Raw genomic sequence first — 21,310 nt, 5'->3', positions numbered from 1 at the left:
CCTCAAATCATCACACACTGGTCTCAAACCATCTGGAGAGGTTAAATAATCCCGAATAGGCTTGATTATGTGGGTTAAAAAATACTGTTATCAGTAAACGTGGACTAAAAGTGTGCAACATAACTTGAATGTGCCAGAAGCCACAGTCTATTAACTACATTCCCATCCAAAAGATGTTTTAATGCTTAACATCATCTGCTTAACATGCTTTAACGCCTGACATCATTACAAGAAGAACCCTTTTCAAAAAGGTTCTAAAAAGAACCATCTACAGCACTTTGACCTGAAGAACCATTTTACGACTCAAAGAACCCTTTAATCATGGAAAAGGTTCTTTGAGTGTTTATGGTTCTATATTAAACCATTTTCTTTACTAAAGAACCCTTGCAGAACCATCATTAAGTGAGTAGAAAAGCAGCTTATTAAGATTACTAAGCAACTCGACACAGTCTGAGATGAGTATGCGGTGATTCAGGCATGCAGGTAGCACCGCACTCATTGGTGGGGTATAAGCTTCCATTACATCTTAGCTCGTAGCTCCAGCGCTAAAGCTAAAGCCACGTTCACATTACAAGCCTTATTGATCAAATCTGTCATTAATGTGACGAACCGGCGTCCTGAAATGACCCTCATGACCACATCCTACTCAGTAACGTCACGTGAATGAATCACGTCCATCATCAGCACAAACTAACGAGCAGAACGAGCTTCGCTGAGAAGATCATTAACTCTGATCAGCTCTCAGCTTCATTATTAGAGCGAGACGAAGGAGAAAAAGGGGAGATGAGCTGCTTTTCCACCGTTTACAGGCTTTGACTTCTGTTCGGCGCTGCTGCCATGGTAACGCTGAATGATGGCGCACGCGCAGTGGATAGAGCCCGCGTGATTTTACTGTGTTATAAATCACGATTGGTTGAAACGATTGGCCGACGTGCATTGTGCAAAATTGGAAAAAAGTCAGCCGTGGTGGGTTTTCGGCTGTGCTCCTCACTGAGCTCCACCCAGTGAAAATCCACGTCTGCACTGAAAGTGTGTTTGAAAGAGCAGCGGTGACTTTTCATTCATTCAGTGTTGACCAGCACGAGCCTTAACCACGGCAAAATCACGCGGGCTCTCGCATCTTATCGCTTTAATATGTCAGGGCTGCTGTCTTGTCGCAGATCACAGACAGACTTTATCCTGAGTAGAACCCTATAAATGATCCTTGGTCTGTTTTTACCTGCTGAAGTGCTGAAGACTGTGACTGTGTGTGCAGCGAGCCTCGAGGTCGTCATCACAAAGCAAAGCTAAAGCGGACCGGGGCTGTTCTGATTCACAATGCATAAATCGGTCGAACCAAATAAAGGAACTACAGATGAACCGGTTCGTATTTGGGGCCGTTTAGAGGGTCTGAGTTCATCTGCCGTGTTCACATATACAAAAGAAACCACGACTCAGCGACCTGAACCCACTTCACAACGCTGAAACGACCCAAGTGTAAAAACACCCTTATATTCTGAACACAAAACGAACTGAGGTCATTTGCAGTTGGTTCCATTTCAGGTTCACGTTAACAGAACTATGTTTCTTTTGTAAAGAACTACATGTGAAAACACTGTAAAGAAGAAAACTTCAGATATCAAACACGTCTCGGCTGACTGACTACATTTGGCACACGGTGTGTGTTTAAACGTGACTTCACACTAAACCATTCCTTCACCTGAATGTGCTTTTGTCAAACTACGCTGATATCGTCTGTTATTGATGTTCAGAGATGCGAGTGGAGAACTGCAGTCACCTCAACTGAGAAGAAACCTGATTGACCTCCACTGAAGTCCAACACTCGATCAACACGGGCGATAAAAATCTTCTTGCGTCACCATTCGGAACAGCTCAGAGCAGGGTGCCCACATTCCCCATGCCCCGCATCACCCACCCACGCACCGCTCAGGAATGAAAAGAATCCTGTTTTCTTTGAAAATAATAATAATAATAATAATAATAATAATACTTTTTAGGATCCACCAAGTGTTAAAACTGTGGGTTTTTTTTGTTTCATAAAGGAAGTAAGGATTAATCTACGCTCGATAATCACACTTCTCTGAAAAATAACCATTTCACATGTACGCAGTCAAACCACAAACATAAAAAGCAGCCTCAGATTTGCCTTTCAGTCTGGAGCCGCCTCCATCCTGCAGGACAGATAAATCTTTATGGAGTAAAAGCGCTCTGGGTTCCACGTAAATCATTTGGATGCCAGTTTATGTTTACAAATGACTGCTGGACTCATCAGATCTGATACGACTGAAAATGTGATGTTTACATATATATATACATACACACACACACACACACACACACACACACACACTCACACACATTTATAGAGTTTAAAGTTTTATGCGTGTGTGAAGTGTATAAATTAGAGCTTTATGAGTGTATAGAGTTAATAGAGTTTTGTGTGTATGGAGTGTATAGAGTTAATAGAGTTTATAGAGTTTTGTGTGTATGGAGTGTATAGAGTTAATAGAGTTTATAGAGTTTTGTGTGTATGGAGTGTATAGAGTTAATAGAGTTAATAGAGTTTTGTGTGTATGGAGTGTATAGAGTTAATAGAGTTTATAGAGTTTTGTGTGTATGGAGTGTATAGGGTTTTATGAGTGTATAGTTTATAAATTAGTGGTTTATGAGTTTACAGGGTTTAGAGTTTATAGAGTTATGAGTTTACAGAGATCAGAGTTTCAACAGTGTTTCATGAGCACACAGGGTGTATAGAGTGTATACAATGTATAGAATGTATAGAGTTTAAGGAGATTATAGAATTTACCTTTGGCTCGGCTGGTGTGAATTCTGGCGCGAACCCAGACCAGCTGGCCGGCTCTCTGAGGGGTCAGCTCCTGAACACGCACCAACGTCCTGTCTGACTCAGAGAGAGAGAGAGGGAGAGAGGGAGAGGGAGGGAGGGAGAGGGGAGAGATAAAGAGAGTGAAAAAAGTGTCATCTCTCAAATCAATGACCCCCCCCCTTAAACCTGAGCCCCCCGTCCAGCCCAAACAGTCAGACGTGCTCAGATTACAGAGGCTCTGGAGTTCAGGTTAATAAATATGAAACATAACAGGCCCCTCTGCACGCAGGTCAGCGCGTCTGATCTTTCGGCCGTGTGACAAACTGCCCGGTGCGACTCCTGCGGCTCTGACTCTCTGGCTTTATTAGCCGTTGGAGCGGCGTCGACTACAGCGGGCGTCTGTCTGACTGCGCTCCTCTATCTCTCTCCTGCACAGCCTGCAGCGGGACTGCGGCTTTGTTCTACACCATTAGAGCAGAACATCACACAGACAGACAGACAAACAGGAACAGAGTCTCCAACTACAGTGGTACACAGAATTTCTCAATCTGCTCCGCAACGCTGTACCTGCTGATGGAGAGACCAGCCTGACGGCACTGAGGGTGAGGAAGTGTGACAGTAAAGCTGGCAGCAAACATCCAGCAATTCATACTGGATTAAAATCACTCCACAATTATTACTGTCAGACTGTAAAACTACACACACTGCAGATTCATACTGGATTAAAATCACTCCACAATTATTACAGTCAGACTGTATAAACTACACACACTGCAGATTCATACTGGATTAAAATCGCTCCACAATTATTACTGTCAGACTGTAAAACTACACACACTGCAGATTCATACTGGATTAAAATCACTCCACAATTATTACTGTCAGACTGTAAAACTACACACTGCAGATTCATACTGGATTAAAATCACTCCACAATTATTACTGTCAGACTGTAAAACTACACACTGCAGATTCATACTGGATTAAAATCGCTCCACAATTATTACTGTCAGACTGTAAAACTACACACACTGCAGATTCATACTGGATTAAAATCACGCCACAATTATTACAGTCAGACTGTAAAACTACACACTGCAGATTCATACTGGATTAAAATCACTCCACAATTATTACTGTCAGACGGTAAAACTACACACTGCAGATTCATACTGGATTAAAATCACTCCACAATTATTACTGTCAGACCATAAAACTACACACTGCATATTCATACTGGATTAAAACCTCTGCAGTGTGGTAGATCTTCAGGAGTGTGGCTGGACACTTCGTTCAGCTTGTAAGTTTGTGTGTGGGCCGAGGGGTGTGAGGTGGAGAGGGCTGTAAACTCTCTTATTGCCCCATTTATTGGTGTGATTTACACCCTGAAGTGCCCCTCTACACACTGAGCTACTGAAGAGGTGAGCCAAGTGTGCAGCAGACTTAAAGGTGAAGCCACTCACCCACTTTCTCCTGCGACTGGACCATAGCAGAAACTCCATAACGATCCTTAGCAAAGTCCTGAGGAGGAAGAGAGAAAGGAGGACGTGTTACCTTGTATCTGCACTCACTGTCCATTTTATCAGCTCCACTGACCATGAAGGTTTCACTCTGTAGCTCTACAGTTACAGACTGTAGTCCATCTGTTTCTCTGCATACTTTGTTACCCTGTTCTTCAGTGGTCAGGACCCCCACAGGACCCCCATAGAGCAGGTATTATTTGGGTGGTGGGTCATTCTCAGCACTGCAGTGATGCTGACGTGGTGGTGGCATGTTACTGTGAAAACTATATGGTCAGTGGAGCTGCTACAATGGACAATTAGTGTGTGTTGTGCTGGTCTGAGTGGATCAGACACAGCAGTGCTGCTGGAGTTTTTCAACACCTCAGTGTCACTGCTGGACTGAGGACCAAAAATATCCAGCCAACAGCGTCCTGTGGGCAGCGTCCTGTGACCACTGATGAAGGACTAGAGGATGACCAACACAAACTGTGCAGCAGCAGATGAGCTATCGTCTCTGACTTTACATCTACAAGGTGGACTGTCAAGGTAGCAGTGTCTAATAGAGTGGACAGTGAGTGGACACTGTTTAAAAACTCCAGCAGCACTGCTGTGACTGATCCACTCGTACCAGCACAACACACACTAACACACCACCACCACGTCAGTGTTACTGCAGTGCTGAGAATGATCCACCACCCAAATAGTACCTGCTCTGTGAGAGTCCACTGGGTCCTGACCACAGAAGAACAGGGTAAAAGGGGGCTAACAAAGTATCAGAGAAACAGATGGACTACAGTCTGTAACTGTAGAACTACAAAGTGCTCCTATATAGTAAGTGGAGCTGATAAAATGGACAATGAGTGTAGAAACAAGGTAAGTGTACCTAATAAAGTGCTCAGTGAGTGAGCACCTCAACTCAAAGAACTATGGAAATCAATTGTGTGGAATGCAAAGACACTACAAAACAATCTGTGCTGATATTTATTATTTATGCACAGTTTGGTTTCCTTTCCAACGTAATTTGGCAGGACACTCACATCCTCATCTGCAGTCTGCTGCTCAGCCGCCTGCAAAAAAGAGAGAAAACACAAACCCAGTACTCAGTAAAACAACAGGACTTCATCTCGGTAACTTGTAGCTCCTTCACCCCGCTGGACAGCTAACTCCAGCTATACAATCTCAAAATCTGATTCTATTTCGTTTTCTTCCTACGGTCTATTTATAAAGCTTGTGTGAGTTTATTTACCAAAAACACTCATAATTACTTATTAGTTTACATGACGAGCATTTCCCATGTCGCACAACAGAGTAAAAGGAGACGGGTTCTCTTTGCCTCCGTGGCCACATGATTTCTCTAAAAGGGCCCAAATCATGGAAAACCAACTTCCCCTCACCTTTCTGAATAACGGAAGTTTGACGTAGAGGTGGGCGATATGATAAAAATATAATATTACTATACTTCAAGAAATTTTCACAGTATATATTTATTTTTCCAGAGATCTGATCAGTTGGAACCGAGAAAAAAGAACCAGAAGAGCTACGTTTTAAAAATTACTATCAAAAACTGCCAACATAGTAATTTTTATTCAATATTTGGCATATTGTGATGCAGCAAATCCAGTTAAACTGGACTAATTTTGCTCTCTTTATAAAGAAACATGCAGGTGGTCAGTGTTCTCCAAGTACTGAGAATACACACGATATGCTCAGAAAAGTAAACTGTATTGCAACATAATGTGTTCACACCGCCCAGCCCTAGATTCAGCTCACAGCGCTTTCTAAGTGAGGCACAACAAATGGCCAATGAGAACGTATCTTATTTACATACAGGTCCATAAATATGAGTCTCATAAGCATCACATAGATAAAGATTGACATAATTTAGTAGATTAGTTGGAGCTTTAATCCAGTATGAATCTTTTCCATTTTCTTACGCCAATTCATTACCGCAATGTGTTTCTTATCACTGATAAACCATTTTTTCACTTATTACAGTATTAATTTCACCAATTGTATCTCTTTAAGTTTTCTTTGTAAACTGTAAGGATCTGGACAGAACCAACAAAATATAGTAAAAGAAATATATATATATATATATCTTCCTTCATCATTTCTACACACCAGCTGTTTTATGATGTGTGAAAATTTCATGTTGAATGGACCAATAGAAATGCTCCAAAATCACTTGGAATAAAACCTCTTTACATTGACTTACATTGAAAGGCAAGAGCACTGTAAAGTTACTATTTTGGAGATACTTGTTTTTCTTTAGACAACAACATATATAAAATCATTAATTTAATAAAATTAAATAAAAATAAAACCATTCATTGCAGCATTATCATCAAATTTTACTGCGCTGCGGTGATGAGAATTTGGCCACAAACTGGAAAACATTACTAAATCAATTAAACTGAATCAGGTTCATCTTTAATCGGCATCTGTCATCTTCATTTTTGTGCAGTAGACTTTTCTAATGTTCAAAAGAAAATGTCCACATAAATTAGAGTTCTGATCTCTGACAGCAGGCAGACGGCACGGCGTCTCTTCAGCGAAACATTTAACCGCTCTGCAGGGACACAAGCAGGTGCGGATTTTAAACGTAGCAGTACCAGTCGGGCTCTGCCGGGTCTCAGGCCATGGGTCAGCTTCGGGCTTTAAGTTCACGCTTCTGCAGTCTACGTTTAGCTCATGCATGAACTACGAAAGTCAACCACACGCAAATGGACTTCTGGATAAAGGTTACTACCACATTATCGGCCCTGGTTGGACAAGAAATTCTCGTGGATCCAGCTGTATTATTGCTAAACGACGACTCCAATTTAAATTTAACAGGGAAACAGAGGAAGATGTGGCTCGCTGGTTTAACATCGGCTAAAAAATTCACTGCACAGAGGCGGCTTCACCATAATCTAAGTGTACGACATTGGCTATTTCAACTGCTACTTCAAAACAGTTATGTTAGAATTGGCCTTAGCTGGAATTAATAAAGTTAAAACATCTGCTCTTGAGACACGGAGACAGATTTGTTGTGATGTGATGAAAATATTGGAACAAATGCTGTGATGTACATCTTATAGACTAACATCCTTTTCTCTCTTTTTTTAATGTTATTTTTTTAGAATCTCATCCTTTTCACTAAATTTTATTTGGTAAATAGTATAAAAGTATGCACAGAAAACGGGGATGGATGGACGAGTGGGACGGGGAGGGATGGGAGAGAAAGGGGTTGTTTTTTGATTTCCTTCAGTTCTGTAATGTTGTGATAAAGAGCTGCTTGATTAACAGGAAGCAAAACAAAATTGATCACAAAACAACAAGCAAATATGAGCCACAGATCTTTTTATTGTTTATGTTATAACGCCAATAAACGTTAAATGATTTATTCAGCACTTGTGATGTTTCCACCTGCCACTGTTTGTTTATTTTTACAGCTCTGCAGATTTACTCCAGCTGTGGTAAAGCTGGGCTTTTTATAGTGCTTCCGGCTGCGAATGCATACAGATGTGAGCTAGAGATGTTTTTTTTAAGGCTGTTTGTGTCGTAATGCCACCATACCATTTTTAGCTTAAATGCTGTTTTGTTCGGCTGCATGTAAACAGACTAATAAGCGCAGGAATTCGGACACAATGGTCCCCCTCCTCCCTTCCAGCCAGGCTGTGCCAGCGTCACATGCACAGCTGGTGTGCGCTGTCCACTCACCAGCTTGGCCTGCTTTTCAGCCTTTTTCGCCGCTTTCTCTGCTTCCTTCTGCTGTTTCTTCAGCGCTTTCTTCGACTGGGCCTGCTGCTCCTCCTCGGCCGCTCTGAAACAGGAAAAAGTCCACAAAAAAAAACTCAAACAAAGCGGCCCGTCCGGCTCCCTCTTTTCTTTCTTTCTGCCCGTTTCCTCCCGGAAAGGCCTTCTGCACCCCACCCTCGCCCCATCACTCCATCACAGGCTCGATTTTTAACTCAACGCGCTCCTTAGGCGATTGTTTCCACACACGCTAAACACAACAGCGGCCTGGGAACGCTGGAGAGATATTCAGAAAAGGGTTGGGGTGGGGACGGCAGAGATAAGCGACAGATCTTGCTAAATGCTATTAAGCTTTACAGACAAACTCGTGAGCAGGGAAAACAACCCTCTGTAGCTCAGTCCAGCAGTATTGTTCCTATGAGAATGTTTTAGTGAGTTTAACATAAAAATCTCTGTGCATTCGGAAACTAAAACACTGCTATGGAATTATCTAGTTCATTCAACAACTATCCAGATGCAAGTTATGTACCGTTTTCTACACATTTTGACTTTTGTTGCTTGCCACACCAAGGTCAAAAGGTCAGTGTGTGTGTGCGGGCAAACATCTTCTTTTAAGACCCCACAGCTATTATAAATCATGGTCGTTCTAAAAACGTTGCCCGTAATTTGTACTGCACTGGCTCAGCAAGGCGCACAGTGCTTGGACCCCTATAATCGCCACCCACAGTCATTAGGCTTTCATTTCAATTGTGACGGTTCACAGAAATTAAAGGGAAATTCCACCAAGTTTATTTAGTTCCTCCAAAACTGGGTTTCTAAGATGTAAACAGAGTGATTCAGAGTGGTTTGGTGTGAAACGGTTCAGATGTCTTTACAGTGGTCGTGATAGGAACCAGGGGTCGCCATGACTACAACACAAATATTGACATTTTATTTACTGTCCAAAACCACCAGTGAACCTACACGTGTCTACTGAGCTTGTAAAAGCCTTATACAACATACAAATACCTGAAATGCCTCATATCAAACCCTATATAACGTATAAAAATTTAAATTGATAAAAGCCTTATTAAGAAAATATCAACAAGGGTTTATGTTTTTAATAAAACAAGAATATTCCTTGTATTTTTAATTTATTGAATGACACAATTTTGCCAGACTAATATCTACAGCTTCCCAAGTACTTTCCTTATTCAAAGGCTTATACAATACACAAAAACCTGAACTTCCTCATATAAAACCCTAGAAAATATACAAAATCCTGAAGTGGACGGAAGTCTTATATAGAAAATATAAATAAAGGGAAGTGGTTCATGCTTTTAATACAGCAAGAATATTCATTATATTTTTCATTTACTAGATGAAACATTACTGCCAGACTAATATCTACAGTTTCCCAATTAACTGATTCATCAAAGTCGTAACTGACCAATTAACTGATTAAGAAAATAGTCAATAGCTGCAGCCCTGATACTGTTACACACTTGCTGATATTTCAGACACCCTTAAACTTTTTATTCTTCTAGTACTCAGTGGAAGAGCAATTTACCCTCAACAGTTCACAGGCCTTCCAGCTCCAACACACCTGATTCAGCTCGTCTAATTACAAAGCACTTTAACACCTGAATCATGTTACAATTATCAATACAGTCAGTCCACAGACACTAAAGCTGACGTCCTCTGTTTTAACACACTCTGTAATAAAGACATCAAAGCACTAAAAAAACCCTACAATCTAACTACTGTAACAATATATGTACTTTCACATGGGTCCAATACCATTTTTTTGTCACGAAACCTGAACCTCCTCATATAAAACCTTAAACAATATACAAAAATCTGAACCTCCTCATATAAAACCTTATACGATATACAAAAACCTGAACCTCCTCATATAAAACCTTAAACAATATACAAAAATCTGAACCTCCTCATATAAAACTTTATACAATATACAAAAACCTGAACCTCCTCATATAAAACTTTATACAATATACAAAAACCTGAACCTTCTCATATAAAACCTTAAACAATATACAAAAATCTGAACCTCCTCATATAAAACTTTATACAATATACAAAAACCTGAACCTCCTCATATAAAACTTTATACAATATACAAAAACCTGAACCTCCTCATACAGTGGTGCCTCAAATTTGTGAACCCTTAAGAATTTTCTAGATTTCTGCATAAATTTGACCTAAAACTTCATCAGATTTTCACACAAGTCCTAATAGTAGATAAAGAGAACCAAATTAAACAAATGACACAAAATTATTAGACTTGGTCATTTATTTATTGAGGAAAATGATCGAATATTACAGATCTGTGAGTAAGTATGTGAACCTTTGCTTTCAGTACCTGGTGTGGCCCACTGGTGCAGCAACAACCGCAACTAAACATTTCCAGTAACTTTTGATTAGTCCTGAACATCGAGCTGGTGGAGTTTTAGCCCCTCCATACAAAACAGCTCCAGCTCTGTTATGTTGGTGGGTTTCCTCCCATGAACTGATTTCTACAGGATTAAGGTCAGGACTCTGACTTGGTCATTCCAAACCATTAACTTTACTCTTCAACAACTGTTCTTTGGTAGAACGACTTGGTGCTCAGGGTCGTTGTCTTGCTGCATGACCCACGTTCTCTTGAGTTTCAGCTCATGGACAGACGTCCTGACATTTCCTTTAGAATTTGCTGGTATAATTCAGAATTCATTGTTCCATCAATGGTGACAAGCCATCCTGATCCGGACGCAGCAAAACAGGCCCAATCCATGATACTACCACCACCATGTTTCACAGGTGGTAAAAGGTTTTATGATGGAATGCAGTGTTTTCCTTTCTCCAAACATAACGCTTCTCATTTACACCAAAAAGATCTATTTTGGTCTCATCTGTCCACAAAACATAGTTTCAATAGCCTTCTGGCTCGTCCATGTGATCTTTATCTAACTGCAGACGGGCAGCAATGATCTTTCTGGAGAGCAGAGGCTTCTTCTTGCAACCCTGCCATACACAGCATTGTTGTTCAGTGTTCTCCTGATGGTGGACTCACTAACATTAACATTAGCCACTGTGAGGCCTTTAGTTTCTTAGAAGTTACCCTGGGTTCCTCTGTTACCTCATGGACTATCACACACTTCACTCTTGGTGTGATCTTTGTTGGTCGACCACTCCTGGGGAGCATAACGAGGGTCTTAAATGTCCTCCATTCATACATAGTCTGACTAAGGATGGTGGAGTCCAAACACTTTAGAGATGGTTTTGTAACCTTTTCCAGCCTAAAGAGCATCAACAGCTCTTCCTCTGAGGTCCTCAGAAATCTTACGCCCATGATGTACTTCCACAAATGTGTGTTGTGAAGATCAGACTGTGATGGATCCCTGTTCTTTAAAGAAAACAGGGTGGTCACTCACACCTAAATGCCATCCCGTTGATTGAAAACACCTGACTCTAATTTTACCTTCAAATCATCTGTTAGTCCTAAAGGTTCACATACTTTTGCCACTCACAGATCTGTAATACTGGATCATTTTCCTCAATAAATAAACGACCAAGTCTAATATTTTTGTCTCATTTGTTTAATTTGGTTCTCTTTATCTACCATTAGGACTTGTGTGAAAATGTGATGTTTTAGGTCAAATTTATGAAGAAATATAGAAAATTATAAAGGGTTCACAAACTTTCAGGCACCACTGTACATGCATACATGTTTTATATGTAACTTTTATGTATTTTTTCATATTTTATATATATACTGCCTTTTTGCCAAGCCCTATTATGGATACTCAAATATTAAAATGTACTAGTTCATAAATCGTCGTTGTCGGAAGAACACCTCTTATCTCCAAAATGGTAACTTTACAGGAGAAGGAAAAAACCTACTTTACTTTTAATGTAAGTCAATGGAACCAGACTTTTTTCCAAGTGATTTTGGGCCGTTTCTTTTGGTCCATTCATCATGAGGTTTACATACAATGCAAAAGGTAACAGACATTTTCAAATTATATCAAACACTGAAAAACGACAAAAAAAGAGATACAAGGTTTTCTTCCGATAACAGCGATATGACTGAAATCGTCTCAGCCTCACTTTGTCGTTTGTATCTAATGACTGTATCTAAGCGTCTGGCTGTGAGAGGAATGTGCATCTCTAAGCAGGTCGGAAGGTTTTCCATTAACCCGAGCGAATACAGGCCTGATCCTGTCTGTGATAAATCCTAATTCAGCACGATGTTACTCAGTTTCAGATCAAAGTCTTTTATAGCCGGACCTGCTGGCACAGAGGCGTCCTTCAGGAAGCCCGAGGGCGGAGTTTCAGACCGCGATCGCAGGTTAAAGGTCGAGAAACACAATGGATGAGGAACACGGTGGATAAGCGCCCTCGCGGCGCTGCGGCTGTCCTGCAGCTGTTCGGAATCGGCTCATTACAGCCGGGTTATTAACCACAGGGCCGCTCTGACCGCTCGGCTGAGCGACGGCAGGTCCGGGGGAAATGACAGGGCGAGGAAGAACGGCTCTGTTTAATTTGAAACCTCCAGAACAGGTGGTCCTCCACCGCAGGGGGGGGGGGACTAAACAGTTCCTGGGTCTCTAATAACTGCAACTCAAGACAAACAGTGTTCAAACACCAGAAAACAAGTAATACCAAAATATTTTACACAAAATAAACCAGGAAAACACAGAAGGTTTAACACCCATTTACTGTGTGCAGCATAAGAGGTGATCCAAACCGGACTTACCACTGACTGGGTCATTTATCTTTGCGTTTTAGGCTGATTTAGTGATTTATCTGTGCGTTTCAGGGCGATTATGTGACTTATCCTTGCTGTTTAGGCCAAGTTAGTGATTTGTCTTCATATTTTAAGCTGATTGAATCATTGAGCTTTGCGTTTTAGGCCAATTTAGTGACTTATCTTTGTGACAGGCTGATTTAGTGATTTATCTGTGCGTTTCAGGCCGATTATATGATTTATCTTCATGAGTTAGGTTGATTTAATGATTTATCTTTGTGTTTTGGGCTGTTTCAGTGATTTATCTTTGCAGTTTAGGCCAATTTAGTCATTTATTTTCATGTGTTAGGCCGATTTAATGATTTATCTCTGCATTTTAGACCGATTTAATGATTTATCTCTGTGTTTTAGACCGATTGAATGACCTATCCTTACGTTTTAGGCTGATTTAGTGATTTATCATCATGTTTTAGGCCGATTTAATGATTTATCCTCACATTTTAGGCTTATTTAGTGATTTATCGTCATGTTTTAGGCCGATTTAATGATTTATCTCTGTGTTTTAGACCGATTTAATGAACTATCCTCACATTTTAGGCTGATTTAGTGATTTATCGTCATGTTTTAGACCGATTTAATGATTTATCTCTGTGTTTTAGACCTATTTAATGACCTATCCTTACGTTTTAGGCTGATTTAGTGATTTATCGTCATGTTTTAGGCCGATTTAATGATTTATCTCTGTGTTTTAGACCGATTTAATGAACTATCCTTACGTTTTAGGCTGATTTAGTGATTTATCGTCATGTTTTAGGCCGATTTAATGACTTATCCTCACATTTTAGGCTGATTTAGTGATTTATCGTCATGTTTTAGGCCGATTTAATGATTTATCCTCACATTTTAGGCTGATTTAGTGATTTATTGTCATGTTTTAGGCTGATTTACTGATTTATCTCTGTGTTTTAGACCGATTTAATGAACTATCCTCACATTTTAGGCTGATTTAGTGATTTATCTTTGCGTTTTAGGCCAATTAAGTGATTTGTCTTCACATTTAAACCTGATTTAATCATTTATCATTAATCATCCTTTGTGTTTTCTACATAACAAAATGGAGTTTCTGAATATCTTCATCCTGGAAGGAGTTTTGCAAAAGGTCCGTTTTCAGTGACGTAAAACGCCGTCTGCACGTGGACGAACCACCAAAACGCCAACTAAAAGCTACACACTTAAAAAAGATGGTTTTTCAAGGGTTCTTCAGTAAAGGAAATGGTTCTATATACAACCATGAGCACTCAAAGAACCCTTTGCAAGATTAAAGGGTTCTATACATCATGAAAAGGTTCTTCAGTTTGATGGAGAATGTGCTGTAGCCTCTTTTTTTCTATACAGCACCAAAAAAGGGGTCTTCTATGATTGGTTACAGGCTTGATTCTGTACCAATAGATGAACCCTTTTTCTGTGATATGTAGAACCATATACAGCACATTCTCCATCAATCTGAAGAACCATTTCACCTTGCAAGGAAGCCTACAATCATGCAAAGCGTTCTTTGAGTGCTATATAGAACCATTTGCTTTACTAAAGAACCCTTGAAGAACCATCTTTTTAAGCGATTATGTGTTAAAAACAAAAGTGTGGACAAAGTAACATCACCTGCCCTTAAAGGGCAATTCCACCTTGTTTTAAATTTCTGCATAATTAAGTGGTTCAGATGTAAACAGAGCCATTCAGAGTGGTTTGGTGTGAAACGCTCTGTTCTAGATAAACTTACAGAGTCAGAACTGTTCACAGTGGTGGTGATAGGAACCAGACGTCCACCTCTAAAAGCTCCCTCACAGAAAGTTACTATATGAAATGGTTATGAATTCACTGCCTGATGACTGAGACACTGTTTTATGATAGTTTTGAGAACTTAAACTCCATTCATGGTGGAGGGATACATGCAGGGCGTTGTGAGGCAAAATAGTCCTCAAAGAAAACTTATTATTTCAGATTTTCCACTATTTTCCATCATCAATATTCCATATAAACTCAGAAGACTCGTGTAGGTTCACTGGTGGTTCTGGATAGTAAATAAAATGTCTATATTTGTGTTGTAGTCATGGCGACCCCTGGTTCCTATCACCACCACTGAAATTAACTATTTAATTAAATTCTGAAAAAAGGGTGGAAATCCCCTTTAATGCCCATCCCCACCATTGTGATCAACACCAACCTTAAAGAATTTTAACAGAGGCTCTCTGTGGCTGAAAATCCTTGGCGATTTAAAGGCTGACAATTCGGTGACGGTGCCAAACAGAGAACTGGATGTTTACCAAGAGCTCTAACCGAAGCCCAGCGCTGGCCCATTAGACGCTCCTGGACGAGCAGCGCCTCCCTCTCACTTACTCGTTAGCATACAATGAGGCCAGAGGAAATTAGGTGACCCAACAGGAGCAGTTCAGCCAGAGGAGCTTTCGTTTGAATTCACGGATGAACGTCCCCTTCAGCCCCATTCCAGTTTCTGCGCGCAGGATGTTGGAACAAGCGAAAGTCCTTCAAAACGGGGCGTGATGAGCACGTCGATGATCAACCGGCCCGGCATTCGGGATATTTAACCACCTCGCACCACAAACATGCACCACACACAGTCTAAACAGCTTCAGTTAAAGGGCCCATACCACGGAAAACCACTACATTCTAGATATTTTGGGGAATAAGGGAGTTTTCTGTAGTACGTAGAACCATCGACAGCCCTTATTTGGAAAATTAAGCTGCAAAAACAGTCAGTTTTGAATTCGGTGTTTTTGTGATGTCACTAATACCAACACATCTACATTCATCTGCTTATCCTGCCCACAGTACACTCACAAAAGGTGGTTCTTCAAGGGTTCATCAAAGAAAATGGTTCTATAAAGAATCATGAACACTCAAAGAACGCTTTGCACTATTAAATGGGTTCTTTGCATGGAAAGGGTTCTTCAGATTGTAGAACGTGCTGCATGTGGTTCTGTATAGTACCTTTCTGAAAAAGGTTCTATATAGCACCAAAGAGGGTTCTTCTATTATTACAAGCTTGATATCATAATATAGAAGAACCCTTTTAGTGCTTTATAGAACCTTTTATAGAACCCCTTTCAAAAAGATTCTATATAGAACCATGAACACTCAAAGAACGCTTTGCACTATTAAATGGTTCTTTGCATGGTGAAATGGTTCTTCAGATTGATGGAGAACATGCTGTAAGTGGTTCTACATAGAATAGAATTTTTAGGGTTCTATAAAGCACCAAAGAGGGTTCTTCTATTATTACAAGCTTGATATCGTAATAATGGAAGAACCCTTTTTGGTGCTTTATAGAACCCCTTTCAAACAGATTCTATTTAGAACCATGAACACTCAAAGAACCCTTTGTACTATTAAAGGTGAAATGGTTCTTCAGATTGATAGAGAATGTGCTGCATGTGGTTCTATACAGCACCTTTCTGAAAATGATTCTATATAGCACCAAAGAGGGTTCTTCTATTATTACAAGCTTGATATCGTAATAATGGAAGAACCCTTTTTGGTGCTTTATAGAACCCCTTTCAAAAAGAGGCTACATAGAACCATGAATATTCAAGAACCCTTTGCACTATTAAATGGTTCTTTGCATGGTGAAATGGTTCTTCAGACTGATAGAGAATGTGCTGCATGTGGTTCTATACAGCCCCTTCTGAAAAGGGTTCTATATAGCACCAAAGAGGGTTCTTCTATTCAAGCTTTATATCATAATAAGAGAAGAACCCTTTCAGTGCTTTATAGAACCCCTTTCAAAAAGATTCTACATAGAATCATGAATATTCAATTCAGTGTAGTTTAGCTCCGCCCACTCACACTGAAGTCATAAGGGGTGTTTTAGCCCAGACTGCTTTTTGAATGAGATGCACTACAAGGCGGCCAATCATGACAGACCTAATTTACATACATCAGTTTTAAAGCCACAGCCAGTTTAATTGTAAGAGATGAAGAGAGGCGGGAAGATGATCACGTAGCAATTAATTATGACTATAAAACTACACGAATATATAATAAGTGGACTTTGGGGAGAAAAATAAAACACAGGAAAAATGCAGGATGTGGCCCTTTAAATGAACAGTGGAGTTTAAAGGGAAAGTCCACCCACTTTTCAAAATTTCAGAAAATTTCTGCATAATTAAATGGTTAAGATGTAAACAGAGCCGTTCAGAGTGGTTTGGTGTGAAACGCTCTGTTCTAGAGAAACTTACAGAGTCAGAACTGTTTACAGTGGTGGTGATAGGAACCAGACGTCCACCTCTAAAAGCTCCCTCACAGAAAGTTACTACATGAAATGGTTATGAATTCACTGCCTGATAACTGAGACACTGATTTATGATAGTTTGAGAAGATTTTGGCCTAAAACATGCATTTTTTGGACCAAAATGTATTTTTAAACTCCATTCATGGTGGAGGGATACATAACATGCAGGGTGTTGCGAGGCAAAATAGTCCTCAAAGAAAACTTATTATTTCAGATTTTCCACTATTTTCCATCATCAACATTCCATATAAACTCAGAAGACTCGTGTAGGTTCACTGGTGGTTTTGGATAGTAAATAAAATGTCTATATTTGTGTTGTAGTCATGGCGACCCCTGGTTCCTATCACCACCACTGTAAAGACATCTGACAGTCAGTTTCTTTAAAACAGAGCATTTCATATCAGACTCAGAGTCACTTTGTTTACGTCTAAGTGACAGAATTATGTAGAAATTTTGAAATATCAGTGGAATCCCCCTTTAACGGAAATAAGGAAGTGCTTTCACAATACAGCCAGACCTTTCTGGACTGCAGCTGTTGAAACGTGAGACTGACCCTGTGCTGTTCACTGACCGTCCACATACGATGCGCTCAGAGTACCTGCTGTGGGTCTGTTATAGATAGTGAGGATCAGCACTGACTGAAAGCCAGAGTGCTGGGAGATCTGCTTTACGCCCAGAAGTCCAGCAGTCCCAGCGTTTCTGCTGAAATGAAGGGCATTAATGATGAGTTTGTGCTGCAGTAACAGCCTCTACTCTTCTGGGAAGGCTTTACACTAGATGTTGGAACACTGCTGTGAGGATCTGATTGCATTCAGGCACAAGAGCATTAGTCTTGAATTCTGTGGAGCTCAGAGCTATGATAATAATGCATAGACAGATAGACAGAGAGAGATAGATAAACAGAAAGACAATTAGATAGATAGATAGATAGATAGATAGATAGACAGACAGACAGAAGGACAGACAGACAGACAGACAGAAAGATAGATAGATATACAGAAAGACAGTTAGATAGATAGATAAATAGATAGATAGATAGATAGATAGACAGACAGAGGGACAGACAAATAGATCGATCGATCGATCGATCGATCGATAGATAGATATATAAACAAACAGGCAGATAGACAGCTAGATAAACAAAGACATACAGAGTAGAAAGACAGACAAAGACAGATAGACAGATAGATAGATAGATAGACAGCTGGATAGATAGAAAGATAGATAGATAGATAAACAGACAGACAGATAGATACATAGATAGATAGATAGATAGATAGATAGATAGACAGACAGAAAGAAAGATAGATAAACAGACAAACAGATACATAGATAGACAGACAGATAGACAGACAGGCAGAAAGACAGATGAACAGACAGATACATAGATAGACAGACAGATAGATAAACAAACAGATACACAGCTAGACAGACAGACAGATAGACAGAAAGATAAACCGACAGACAGATGGAGACAGACTAACAGACTTATGCTGAAACGTCCCTTTAAATGTCATCATACACGGCGACACTGCGATAAACCCGGATAACATCATGATACTGAATTATATCATTTAATATATCTATCTGTCTGTCTGTCTGTCTGTCTGCTCAGTACTGCTCGTGCACCATGTTTGCTCTGAACTTGTCAGTGAAGTTGTAACAGTTTTGTAAGAACTGATTCAGGAGCAGAGATTGATCTGAGGAGGAGAGACAGATCTTTAATCTGATCCTGACTAATTACTTTATCTTTAATCTGAGGAGCAGTAAACCGGTTCAGGCTGAACCGGGTCAGACCGAACCGGTAATGTTAATGTTAATGTAATGAAGACAGTCAGTACTGAACCCTATTCTATCCACACTAATCCTGCTGTCCGTCTCCCGGACACGGCTCTGTGGACCGACTGGCCCGGTCCGGGTGTCTTTACTCGAATTCACAGGTAAACCCAGTTAAACCGAACTCCCCTCCGATTCGCAGGTGAACCCGGTTAAGCCGAACTCTGTGTTGAGTCCGGCAGCGCTGAGGTGCAGCTGATGCAATCCGGCCGACACTCGCCGAAAACCGGACCAACACCGACCTCGTTATGGCCGAACAGCGCTCCACTCACCCTGTGATCTGTTCTTTAGTCATGTCTGGTCCGCTCTGCTCCGGCTCGGTTCCGGCTCGATTCTGTATTTACTCTAAATTCCTTCTCAATCGCGCTGCTGCTAAATGCTAACGGCTAACAGCGCTGGAAGCACGCGGGAAAGGACGGACCGGGTGGAAACGCTCAGCTAAGCGAAGGTTCCGCTAAGTCTCAATATTACATCATTTATTTTTATTATAAATTACGGTTTTAGGTGTTTGTAGAATAAATGTATAGTTATTTTTTGATTTATGTATTTTTAAAGTGTTTTATTTTATTTATGTATTTAAAGTTTGTTATTTATTTACATGTATCTTGAGTATGCGTTTCTTTTTCGTTATTGCACTTTTATTTTATTTTATTTTATTTATCCTGACTCTTTTTGTGAGTTATTGGTATATCTTTGATTGATCAGACACTATTTTACTGAGAGGTTAGTTAAATAATTTTCTTTTAACTGAAATAGGTAAAAATAATTTACTTTATGTTGTACAGTGTGCATAAATAAATAAATAAATAAATAAATAAATAAATAAATAAATAAATAAAGCAAAACAGAGAGTGTGTTGAAAAAAAATGTGTAGTACATGGTTCTATATAGCGCCAAAAAGGGTTCTGCCACTGTTACGATGTCAAGCTTGTGACAATGGCAGAACCCTTTTTACTGCTGTAGAGAACCATCCTCAATAAGGTTCTATTTAGAACCATATACAACACATTCTCCATCAATCTGAAGAACCATTGCACCATGCAGAGAACACTTTAGGCATGCAAATAGTTCTTTGAGTGTTCATGGTTATAGAACCATTGTCTTCACTTAAGAACCCTTGAAGAACCATCCACCACTTTTTTAAGAGTGTATATTACAGTTTTTAGTTGTGGTCCAGCTTTGTTCACACATTGCTTTGCTATAATCAATCAAACGAAGCTGTCCGAGAGCCGAGTCCTGAGTGCTGACACTCCGACTGTTTTAAATAAGAACAATCGTCCGCACCGTCCGGCACGTAAAAAGGTTTGTTTTACCCTAATGGCCTCCTTATCTCCAGTCTATGGAAAAATGCTTGTGTAATTGTTATATTGGGGCAGTAATGGGCTGAAAATGTCTCCCCTGAGAAGACGTCCACTCTGCTCGTAATAGCTCTGACCTCAGAGAGCTATTTCTCCTCAGGCCGCTGGACACTGGGGACATCTTGCTTATTTGGAATTGGATTAAATCATGTGTTTCTATTCAGAAATGAAATGTATTGTGCTGAACTGTTCCCCTGAGCGCTCCTTTGTTTTGCTTTTGGGAACACGTTTGGTTGATTTTGGGGCCTCAGCAGTGTTTGGGCAGTAATGCAACATAGATTACTTGAAATTAGAGTGCAAAATCATACTTTTTAGCAATTTTTAGGTGGGCATTGTCGATAAATCAGTGTATTAAGTCTTCAGATTTACTTAGTGTGGCCATAAAGGGGAACGGGCTGGATTAGGCCTGCATATTCAGACTGTTTTGAACATTATGAAGACAATTAACTGATTACGAAAGTAATCTAAAAGGTATTTTTCTTTGATAACGTAACATATAATTAGTACCAGGATACACTTATTAAGTACTTGAGTAACACTCTGATGCATTTGTACTTTCCTGAGTTCTTTCCCAGCAATACTTTTACTTCTACTCCAGCATATTAGTGAGCAACGTGATCTTCTCCCAGTTTTTTCATAAACATTTAGTGTCTTATTCTCTTTTTGGGGGTTTAATTTCGTTCTGTTTTGTTGGTTCAGCTCATGTTGATCAGTCTTGGTCTCATTTTGAAGCTCTAGCCTTTTATTGTAGACCAAAATAAAAGGATACAGCCTTACAAACGTCCAATCTTATATGGCTTCTTATTCGCGGGCTTTGCACTGTAACTCTCTGCTCCGCCTTAAATGGCGCAGTTGTAACATTCTGGTGCCTCAGGCGTCAGAATGTAACAGCTGCACCTTTTAAGGTGGAATGGAGAGTTAGAATGAGAAGCCAGTCTCAGCCTCATCGTTCCAGATGCTGGATGAACTTAAGTCTCAGTCCTTAAGTTGCTCAGTACTTAAGCAGTTTTTTGAGCT

General features: G+C 40.1%; 1 protein-coding gene across 1 annotated transcript in view; it reads right to left on the bottom strand.

Moving 5' to 3' along the window:
• Positions 1-19,364, bottom strand: part of dars1 (aspartyl-tRNA synthetase 1) — a 65,129-nt gene extending 45,765 nt beyond the window's left edge. Inside the window, exons 1-5 of the mRNA XM_036576834.1 lie at positions 19,208-19,364; positions 8,029-8,131; positions 5,364-5,393; positions 4,288-4,345; positions 2,807-2,899 (exon numbers count right to left, since the gene is read on the bottom strand). Coding sequence (XP_036432727.1) covers positions 2,807-2,899; positions 4,288-4,345; positions 5,364-5,393; positions 8,029-8,131; positions 19,208-19,230 — 307 coding nt within the window. The 5' untranslated portion in view covers positions 19,231-19,364. The remainder of the gene's footprint in view (positions 1-2,806; positions 2,900-4,287; positions 4,346-5,363; positions 5,394-8,028; positions 8,132-19,207) is intronic.
• Between the last annotated feature and the right edge of the window lie 1,946 nt (positions 19,365-21,310).

The sequence above is a fragment of the Colossoma macropomum genome, unplaced genomic scaffold (assembly GCF_904425465.1).
Source record: "Colossoma macropomum unplaced genomic scaffold, Colossoma_macropomum, whole genome shotgun sequence".
NCBI lineage: Eukaryota > Metazoa > Chordata > Actinopteri > Characiformes > Serrasalmidae > Colossoma > Colossoma macropomum.
Note: the sequence above shows the minus strand (reverse complement) of the source record. Positions and strands in the feature narration are given on the sequence as shown.